This window comes from Phascolarctos cinereus, unplaced genomic scaffold (assembly GCF_003287225.1).
Source record: "Phascolarctos cinereus isolate Bilbo 61053 unplaced genomic scaffold, phaCin_HiC Scaffold_9;HRSCAF=440, whole genome shotgun sequence".
NCBI lineage: Eukaryota > Metazoa > Chordata > Mammalia > Diprotodontia > Phascolarctidae > Phascolarctos > Phascolarctos cinereus.
In genome coordinates this window covers 20,389,991-20,401,245 of record NW_027556402.1, presented here as the reverse complement: position 1 = coordinate 20,401,245, position 11,255 = coordinate 20,389,991, and the positions used below count along the sequence as shown (strand labels likewise).

General features: G+C 42.5%; 1 protein-coding gene across 4 annotated transcripts in view; it reads left to right on the top strand.

Annotated features, from left to right (window-relative positions):
* COPS4 (COP9 signalosome subunit 4) overlaps positions 1-11,255 on the top strand; it is a 31,168-nt gene that overhangs the window by 1,552 nt on the left and 18,361 nt on the right. For all 4 annotated transcript variants that reach the window (XM_020988429.2, XM_020988427.2, XM_020988425.2 and 1 more), the window contains exon 2: positions 10,952-11,031. In XM_020988429.2, the coding sequence (XP_020844088.1) occupies positions 10,952-11,031 (80 nt within the window). The remainder of the gene's footprint in view (positions 1-10,951; positions 11,032-11,255) is intronic.

Here is an 11,255-nt window from a genome sequence, read left to right as displayed (position 1 = left end):
ACCAGTGAAAGACGTGAACAATTCTCAAATGAAGAATTGCAGACTGTTAGCCACAGGAAAGAATGCTTCAACTCGCTAATAATAAGAGAAATACACATCAAAACAGTACTAAGATTTCATCTCATATCCTGGGAATTGGCAAAGGTGACAAAAGATAGGAATAAATATTCAGTGTTGGCAGAAGTGTGGCAAGAAAGGCACACTGATGCATTGTTGATGGAGCTGCAAATTAGTACAGCCATTCTGGAAGTTTGGAATTATACAAATAAAATGGTATATCCCAAGGAATTCATTGATAAGATAAAAGCTCCATATACACCAAATTATTGGTAGCATCAATTTTTGTGTTACCAAAGAAGAGGAAACATAAGATCGCGTACTTTTTAAAATGTACAGATCTGCTAGGGATAGCCAAAACACCGGGGGGGTAGAGTCACGATTCAGAACATTCTTGAGGGACTGGAATGTTTGGTCAGGCCTAACAGTCTGAGATTTAATAGGGGTGGATATAAAGTCTTAACACTTTAATTTGAAACATAAGCTGTACGAATATAAGATGACAGAATGTGGTAGAGTAGAAGAGGATCCAGAGCATTAGAGGAAATTTTAAAAATGATGACTGTGAAATGTAAAATCTTGGTCTTTTCTGAGAAAGAGGAAAGGTAACAGGTTGTTTTGCTGGATACTGACATATGTGGACTATCAGCCCCCAAGATGAGGACTAGAGGAGAACAGATGCTTGAGGCATGAGGGGTGGCCTCCTGTGTGGAAGAAAATCTCAGGAATGAAGTCAGTGGGCTTCCTGTTGGAGTCTTATGGTGCTGTTATCTGTCAAGATATCCCCCAAAAGGCATATTCAGCAAGTTGTTTTGATGTAGATTGGGGACAGCTTGACTATCTCATAGTAAATAATCCACTGTTACCTGGAAGATAAACAGTTATTCATAGTACAGTAAGTGAGTCAGTGGGACACACATTGACTGAACAGTAATAACAACTGCTTCTCAGTAAATACCACTTTGGGATGTTGGGAAAGAAATCAGTATTGTCAAAAGTGAAATTACCAATGATTGGTTTTGTCCGGAACATGAGCAGCTTCATATGCCCCTTAGGAATGAATAAATGTAAGAGTGAATCTCAAATATTCCCTCTAATAAGTGTGAGTGTAGAGATTGTGCCAGCACGTGAAAGTCCCCCGTTTAGGTCACGGGCCTGTAGACCCACAACTAGGTAGAAGCTGTGATAGTGCACAGACTTTTTTGAATAAAAGCCTGCCTCACCTGTGACATTTTAAAACTAAGTCAGTATGAGATAATTTCTCCATCCTTTTGTAGTGTTTTTCTGCAGTTTATGATGTTTAGTTGCATAGTTTCTCCCCTCTATACACTATATAGTTTAAATATATTAGAAAGGTGAAGAACGTACAGTGATTTTGCTTGACAGTAGTGAACTTTGGTGTTCAGTAAGCATGAGGCACTTCATATGTACCAGGCGTCGTGCAGGCACTTGAGATACAGTAACAAAAAGGAAAGAGTCCCTACCACCAAGGTGGAAAGAGCAGAAAAATAAATGCAAAATAGATGCAAAGGAATTTTGCAGAAGGAAGGACTAGCCTCTGGGAGGGTTCAGAGCAGACCTGTTGTAGAAGGTGGTACTGGAGCGAGCTTTAGGAGTCAGGGTGAGGTAGGCTAGCTGGGCTGGCATGTGTTTTGTGAAGAAGGAAGGTGCAGGTCATGCTAAACAAGTAGTTTGTATTTTCTATTAGAGGCAAAAAGGATCCACCCAAGGTTCCTGAGCAAGAGGGTGCTGGAGCATTCAGGCCTGGAATGTCACTTTGGGGTGGATTTGGAGAGGGAGACAGACACTGGGGCCTGGGAGACCCAGGAAGCAGCTGTCGTAATGGGCAAGGCCAGAGGCTGTGACTGTGTAAGGAGAGGACAGATAGAGAAGATACTGCGGAGGTGGCACCCACCAGGCCTCCCAGCCGGGGCTGTATGTGAAGAGTGATGCCATGCTGAGTTTGCAGACATTGGTGACTGGAAGGATGCAGGTGCCCTCAGAAGTCAGGAATTTGGGAGCAATGGGAAAGGGAATGAGTTTGGTTTGGGGCATGCTGACACCTACAGGATATTCGAGCCCTTCCACCTAAGTGCCGTTATACTTTTTTCAGCATTATCTCATGTTACTCCCTTCCACACAGCTGGACTGCTCTGTGGCCCTGGACATGTGCTGTACTCTCAGCAAACATCCTCTGTCTCTTTCCACCCACACCTTCAGCATCTCCCTGCTTACTGGCTTCTTCCCTGCTGCCTACAAACATACCCAGATCTCCCCAGTTCTTAAAAACCCTCCCTTGACTCTAGCACTTCAATTATCCTTCTCTCTTCTTTCCCACTTTCATAAATGAGAAAACTGTCTATACTTCTTGTCTCCTCTTCCTCTCCTTCATTCACTTTCAGTCCCTTGCGTTCTAGCTCTCTCCACAATTATCAATGGTCTTTTAATTTCCTGATCCATTGGCAGTTAAAATTGGATTAATCCTAACCCTTCTTAGCCCCTCTGCAGCATTTTCCACTGTTGACTACCCTCTCCTCATTGAGTTGTTGTGATGCTGCTCATCCTGTCTTTCCTCCACTGAAAAAGGTTCCCTCTTACCTCTAGGTTATAATGCACACTCCTCAATTTGACATTTAAACCCTTGCACAAGCTGGCTCCAGCCCACTTTTCTATACTTACTACAGAACACGCCTGTCCATGCGCTCTGTGTTCTGGCCACATTGCCCTTCCTGCTGTTACCCTTGCAGGACATTCCAAGTCTCATTGGCATACTTTTGTACAGGCTGTCCCCCATGCCTTTGGTATACTTCTTCCTTATCTCCCCCTCTTAGAATTCCTAACTTCCTTCAAAACTCAGCTTAAATGCTGCCTCTTACAGAAGGTCTTTCCTTACCTCTCCAGCTGCTAGTGCTTCCTTCTGAAATTACCTGGTGTCCTGTTGGGTCCCTAGTGCATGGAAACTCCTTGATCACAAAGACTTTACAATTTTGCCTCTTAGCACAGTCATTCATTTGCATTGTCCTGGCACATACATTAGGTGATTGATAAGTGATTATAATAAATACTTGGAGAAACTACATTGATGAGATCACAGATCCATTGGAGCAGTGCTTTGTATAGCTCCTTGAGCTTTGTATTTTATCTGGAGCTTTGCTTAAGTTCCTAGCACAATTTTCTGGACACAACAGGCACTTAATGTACATAGTGAAGGAGGCTCATCTCATATACTCTGCTCAGATCACATTCGGGATGTTTTGTTCAGTTTTGGATGTCTGCCATGGTTCTGAACTGGGCACTGAACTCTCTGTAGTATCCTGGTGAGCTCTTCGGTTACCATGAGTTCTCTTCTCTCTGTGCCATTGACTCCCAGATCTTTCTGTCCAGCCCGGATTTCTCCTTGTCTTCTGCATCACCTGTGGATGTTCAATAAACACCAAAAACTCATCAAATGCCAAACTGAGCATATTCCCATCCCTCTTCCACACTTCTTGGGAAGGTGCCACCATCTCTGGAGTCATTGGGTTCAGAACCTGGGCATTCTCGTTGACTCCTGTCTCCCTAATCCTCCCCTATTTAAGCAGTGGCCAGGTGGTTTCAGTTTTACTTCCACACCATAAGAAGTATTCATCCCTTTCTCGCCGCCACTTTAATTCAGTCCTTGTCTTAGCCTCTCTTCTTGACTGTGACAATAGCCTTTTCTTCTTGACAAGGATGTTGGCCAGTGGGGGGGATATTGAGAGAAAACAACCAAGATGGTGAGAAGACTGAAAACCATGCCATGTGGTGATTGGTTGAAAGAACTGGACACATTGCTTGAAGAAAAGACTGAGGAGAGTCATGATATCTATCTTTCAGTTTTTGATGAGGTGTCATTTTTGTTAGAGATTAGACTTGGGGCTATGACCCTAAATAGAGCAGAACTGTGAACAAAGATAGGAGTAGCTAGGTGGTGTAGTGGATAGAATACTGGTCTGAAGTTAGGAAGACTCCTCTTCCTGAGTTAGAATCTGGCCTCAGACACTTACTAGCTGTGTGACCCTGGGCAAGTCACTTAATTTCTGTTTACCTCAGTTTCCTCATTTGTAAAATGAGCTGGAGAAGGAAATGACAAACCATTCCAGAGTCTTTGCCAAGAAAACCTCAAATGGGGTCATGAAGGGTCAAACACAACAGAAAACGACTGAACAACAGCAAAAAAGTTAGAGAGAGGTGCATTTCAGCAGCAGATGAGGAAAAACTTCCTAACAATTAGAGCTGACGTGTGATGGGGTACCTTAGGAGACAGTGGATTCCCTATAATTAGAGGCATTCAGATTGAAATTGGACTAATTAATTGGGAATGTTGTAGAATAGATTCCTGTCAGGTATGGATTGGACTAAATACTTCCTGAGACCCTTTGTACTCTGAGATAATATGGTTCTGTTAAATCCGGGACTTCTCTGATTCTACTATATTTTCTTTTTTTAAAATTCAGTTTTATTTTCAATTTGAAATTCTCCCTCACCCTGGAGAAGGCTGGAAAAATAAAGCCCATCACAAACATTTATGCAAAACAAATTCCCATTAGCCATGTCAAAAAAAAAAAGGAATGGGGCAGCTAGATGGCACAGTGGATAGAGCATGAGCCCTGAAGCCAGGAGGACCTGAGTTCAAATCCAGCCTCAGACCAAACACTTGACACTTACTAGCTGTGTGACCCTGGGCAAGTCACTTAACCCCGATTGCCTAAAAGCCAAAAAAAAAAAAAAGGAAAAACATGCTTTAATCTGCTCCCTGAGACCATCACTTCACTCTCTGGAGGTGGATAGCATAGGGTGTGTCCCCATCAGCCCTTTGGGATTGTGGTAGGTCATTCCATTGTCCTTTCTGCTACAGTTATTGTTTCTTTCTTGTTCTATATTGTCTCTACTGTGGCCCTACCAAACCAGAAAAATGGAACGTTGTTGTTGTTGTTTTTGTAAGGCAATTGGGGTTAAGTGATTTGCCCAGGGTCACACAGCTAGTAGGTGTCAAGTGTTAGGTCTGAGGCCGAATTTGAACTCAGTCCATATGCTTTTGGGTTCAAGATTTTTTCCCCCCTTCCTCCCTACTACCCCCCTGCCCAAGACGGCACACAATCTGATATAGGCTGTGTGTGTATGTATATATGTGTGTGTGTGTGTGTGTGTGTGTGTGTGTATATATATACACACACACATTCTTATTAAACATATTTTCAGATTAGTGATGTTGTAAGTGAAAATTAGAACCAATAGGAGGAACCACCAGAAAGAGGAAACAAAACTCAACAGAAGAGAAAAAATAGCAAATAGTGTGCTTCGATCTGCATTCAAATTCCATAGTTCTTTCTTTGGATATGGATCGCTTTTTCCATCACAAGACCTCTGGAGATGTCTTAGAACCTTGTATTGCCGGGAAGTGTTAAGTTTATCAACATTAGTCATCACACAATGTGGCTGTTACTGTGTACAACGTTCTCTTGGTTCTGCTCACTTTACTCAGCATCAGACCATACAGGTCTTTCTAGGTTTTTCTGAAGTCAGTCTGTTCATCATTTCTTACAGCACAATAGCATTCCATTACATTCATATACCACAACTTGCTCAGCCATTCCCCAATGGATGGGCATCCCTTCAGTTTCCAATTCTTTGCCACCACAAAAAGAGCTGCAATAAATATTTTTGTACATGTGGGTCCTTTGCCCACCAAATATAACTTTTAACCATTAAGAACTGAAATATGCCTGTGCTTTCAGAAAACAGAGCAGCAAGCTGACAATTTTTGAGCACCAGTGGACTGTTTAGGGAAACTGACCATGTCTGTGGTTCCAGAGCAGAATGTTAATTCAGTTATGGCTACATGCTTGTAAAAAAAAAAAGAGTTTTTAGAATTCTGTGAGAAGTATGATAAAGTATCTTGCTGTTTTGTGGAAAAGATGGAGACAGATGGAGTAGACAAGTGCAGTTCAGAAGAGGAGTTTGGGGAGAAAAGACCCGTGAGTTGGAGTGAACCCTCTACCTAGTACGAGCTCACAGTGCCATGTGGCAGTGGGACCAGAAGTTAATGTGAACAGAAGCTGCATTAAGAGAGACACAGTGTCTAGGCAGAAGGAGGTCCACAGCTAGAGCTCAGCTCTGGGTGTCATTTTAGGAAGAACTTGGATAAGCTGGAGAGCTTCTAGACAAGGACAAATTGAGGCTTAGACGGCAGGAAAAAATTCCTAATGGAGCAGAACACCCAAAATGGAATTATCTGGCCATAATCTATTGCCTCCCACCCACACTCCCCGGCCTCCCACCTTTCCATACCAGACCCCATTCTAGATGAAGACGGAGAAAAATACTCAACTGTCATGACTGGGTCCACCACAGATTTGTCACACAACCTCAGCTCCGCCCTCACTGCTTCTAGACTATCCTGCTGTACCTCCCTTACTAACTGGCCTTCCCAAATCCACAGTGGCTCTTCCATACCTTTTCATCCCTCCTCAAACTATGGCATCCCCTCCCCCCTATTCTGTCAACTGAAAACATTGCCTGATGTTGTACAGAACAAATTGCAGCCATTCAGCATGAGCTTCTTCTCCCCTCTTCCTCATCTCCTTTCACTCAGATGCATTCTGCTACCATCTCCTTTGCCCCTATCCTCACATGAAGATGTGGCCCGATTCCTTCTGCATAAGTGATCCCATTCTAGCAGACTGCCTCCTTTGGTCCCTACTCTTTGTGACTCCTTCCCCACTGTCTGAAAATATGCCCGTAGTTTTCCCATCCTCAGAAAACCTGCACTTGATCTTTCCATCCCCATTGTCACCCCATATTTCTTCTGCCCTTTGTAGCTAAACTCCTCAAAAAAGCTGCCCACAGTAAGTGGTTCTACTGTCTCTCCTGTCTTCTTACCCTCTTACAATTTGTCTTCCACCTTCTCATTCCACTGAAACTGCTCTCTCCAAAGTTACCGTTGATCTCTTAGTGGCCAAATCCAGCGGCCTTTTCTCAAACCTGACTCTCCTTGACCTCTCTGCAGCCTTTGACACTGTTGCTACCCCCTTCTCCTTGATAGTCTCTTCTCCCTAGGTGTTGGGGACACCACTCTCTCCTGGTTCTCTTCCCACCTATCAGACCAATCCTTCTCAGTCTCCTTTGCTGGAATTCATCCGGCTCACTCCCACTGACTGTTGGAGTTCCACAGGGCACTGTCCTGGGCCCTCTTGTCTGACCTTCTTGTTTCCCGTGGATTTAATGATTATCTTTGTGCTGCTGTTTCTCAGATCTGCGTCTCCTAACTTCTCTGCCGATCTCCAGACTTGCATGTCCGTCGGCCTTTCAGACATCTCAAATGAGATGTCCAGTTGACATCTTTGACTCACCCTATCCAAAACTGAACTCTCACTGTCTTTCCCTATAAACCTCCCGCTCCAGACTTCCGTGTTACATAGTATTTCGTTAGATACAGGGTGTCAGCATCCTCCCACTCCCGCACTCTCACTGCCTACATATCATCCGTGTCTCCTCTCTATCTCTCCCCCCCTCTCCCCCATCTAATCAGCTGCCACGGCCTGTTGATTTCACCTTTGCAACATCTCTCCCACATCCCCCCTACTCTGCTCTGATGCTGCCTCCCACCCTGGGGCCGGCCCTCGTTTTCTCACATGATGACTATTACAGTAGCTGCTGGTGGGTCTGCCTGCCTCCAGTCTCCGCCCTCTCCCGTCCCTTCTCCATTCAGTCACCAAAGTGATTTTCCTAAAGCTCAGGTCTGAACAGGTCAGCCCCTACTCAGCAAACACTACTTGTTCCTTTTCACCACCAGGATCACAAACAGAATCCTCTGTTTAGTGTTCAAAGCTCCTGGTAAACTGGCCCCTTCCTACCCTTCCAGTTTTCTTCTGTTACACTCTGTGCTGTGTTCTTCCCTTTAGTGATACTGGCCTCTGAGCTGTTCCACAAACAAGAGGTTCCTGTCTCTTGGCCTCTGGCATTTTCACTGACCGCCCTCCATGTGTTGAGGTCTCCCCCTCATCTCCTTTCCTGGCTCCCTGTCTTCCTTCCAAGACCCGGTTAAAATCTCAAATTCTCCAGGAAGCCTTTCCCAACCCTTCTTAATTCTAGTGCCTTCTCTCCCTTAATTATTTCCCATGCATCCTGTATGTCGCTTGTCTGTACGTATTTGCTTATTGTCTCCCCCATTAGATTATGAGCTCCTTGAGAGCAAGGGCTGTCTTTTACCTTTACTTCGTATCCCCAGCTCCTAGCTAGTTCTTGACACTTAGTAGGTGCTTAATAAATGCTTGTTGACTGACTCAGCTCCCTGTAGAAGTAGGTCCGCCTCTTGGGAGGTCTTCCAGCAGAGACCTGACAGCATGGTATAGGTATATCAGGTGTATTAGGAGTTGGACTGGATTGCTGCCGAGCTCCCTTTTAGCTCTTAGGTTCTGGGACTCACAGTCTTTATTCGCCAAGCTGCGAACGCTGGTTAAGTGCCTGCTGTGTGCTGGTTGCTGTGTTCAGTGCCAGTATGTACTTACAGTGCCCAGTTTGTTTGAGGAATACAGCTGGTACTCAAGCAAGCAAAAACAGAGGAATTTTCAGGTACTGAGAACTGCAGGGATCCAGAAAGGCCTGGGTAGGCCTGGTACTCGGGCTGGCCTTTAGCGAGCTTTGGGCTTTTCTCAGGTCAAGGTGAAGAGGCACTTCTTTCCATATATGGGGGACCAAATTAAAAAAGAATTTTTTTTGGTTGTTATTCTGAACATGGTAAAGGTAACAAATATGAGGTTTTCTGTATTCAAAGAAAAGAAAAATAGGATTGCATATGTAATCATGAGTCTCTGGTCTGTACAGCTTTTTTAAGCATATAATAAATTCAGCCTGTTACTTCCAAAACTATTGTTTTCTGTTTTGCTCATGAACCTTTTTATTTTCTCTTCTGAAGAGTTTTTTGAGGGCTTTGTTGATACCTTAAATCTTTTTTTTTTTTTGGTGGTGATGGGGGAGGACATTACTCTCACTAGCCCCTCTCTTCCAAACTCTCACCTTCCAAAAAAATTTTTTTTAACCTCCTTTGGAACAATTAATCATTGTCAAGCAAAACAAATCCATATATTTGGCCATATCACAGATTGGATAATTCTTTACCTCTTGACCAAAGCTCTGTCGAGAGGTGAGAAATGTCACCACAACTTTGTTTCTTACTTTGATCAGGGTTCTCAGGTCTTTCAACGTTGTTCCTTTCACTTCTGGCTTGACTCACTGGCCAGTTAACTGTTTTCTTTCTCATTTTGATTTCGTGTGTCTTATTTGTGCAAAACCTTTTAAATTTTAAGGAATCAAACGTATCTACTCTTATCTCCTACTATCCTCTCCATCCTTTGGTCAAGAACTTTCTTGTTGAAAATAACAAGAGAAACATTTTGTGGTTATTTTGAAAAGTATTTCCATTTCTTTTTTTTTCTTCTTGGATTTTGTTATCATATCTAAATGTTAATTGATTTTTGTGGATTTGTAGCCTTGTTTTGTTGTCATCTTCTTTGAAATTATTGTTTCTATGATTTGTTCTTTGACCCACCAAGTTTTTAGAATCAGATTATTTAGTCTTCATTTAAAATGGAATCGCAGGGAGCAGCTAGGTGGCACAGTGGATAGAGCACCGGCCCTGCGTTCAAATCTGGCCTCAGACCAAACACTTGACATTTACTAGCTGTGTGACCCTGGGCAAGTCACTTAACCCCAATTGCCTTTAAAAAAAAAAAGAATGAATCCCAAAAATCTTTTATTGATTAAAATTATTATTTCATTCTGGTCAGTAAAGGATGTGTTTAGTATTTCTGCTTCTCTGTATTCTTTTGTGAGACTTTTATAAGTACCTAGTCAGTGTTTGTGATGGTTCTAAATGTAGCTGAGATTATGTATTCTCGTTTTGATTCCATTTAGTAGTCTAGAGAGGTATCATGATTGTGGCTCTTGAAAGTTATTTCAGCAGACAACAAATTCTGGCAGATTTTCCTGAGGTTTCAAGTGTGAACTTTGTGACAAACTTTTATGAGAATCACGCTAGCCAAATTCAGAGAGGCTTTCTGTTAGAAGGCTGGCTCCTAGATGATGAATTTGTCTTAGTCACAGCAGGTCACGGAGAGGATTTATAATCTGCATCAGTGGAATGAGTATCCTACGTTAATGAAATCACAGATCCTGGCTGTGGATTTAGTTGGGCATGAAGTGAGGATGCTCTCCCATGGTTGTTGGGAAATAAAGCCTTATGTGTATTTCCTTGTCTTTACCTCTGTTTCAGAATTTCAGAAAGTCTTTTTTTAAAATCTATAATCTGTTGAGAAAACCCCTAGAAAACTTTCAGAGATATATGTCTGAGGAAGATAAAATATAGCTTAAATCAGATTAAATACAACCACATTTATGTTTAGAAGTAATGGAAACTTACAGACTAAATATGTTCTGTGATATAGGATCACAGGAGATCACCTAATCTAGTGATGTTATTTAGAAACTGAGCCTACCTGGCTGTGTATTGATTTAGAAAACCACAAATTAACATCATCTTTGTTGTATTATATTTTTATGTATTTTGTTGAACATTTCCCAATTACATTTTAATCTGGCTGGCCACGTCAGGAGGGCAGTTGGCTCTCTGGGAGTTTGGCACCTGCTTGTTTTTTATAGATGAGGAAACTGGCCCCCAGAGAAGTGAAAGTCATGGCCAAGGTCATGCAGGTACTAAATAGCAGAGCTGGGATTCTTGGACACTTCCTCTTGATGTAAAAATCTGGTGGTGTTCTTTCCACCTTATCACCTAGAGGTCAGTTAATTAAGGCATCATAAAGAGAAAGTAAGTCCACTGAGCATCTGTTACACAGTAATTTTAATTTTGTCTTGTTAGGTATCGACAGATATTGGAAAAAGCCATTCAGTTGCCCGGGGCAGAACAGCTTGAAGCTTTGAAAGCCTTTGTGGAAGCAAGTAAGTGGAACTGAAATGTAATACTTGGTTTCGTGTTTCCTGTAGTGAGCTTTGAAAATGTGAGCTAATCATATCAGTGTTGGTGCCCCCTTGTGTTGTGTTTTTTGATATCACATAGAGATTTTTAAATTATATATGCCATGCGATTTATTTTGAAACAAATGAAAGATTGCAATCCTTAATTTAGCGGCATATTATAGTAGTTAAGTGAGTTATTTTTGAAT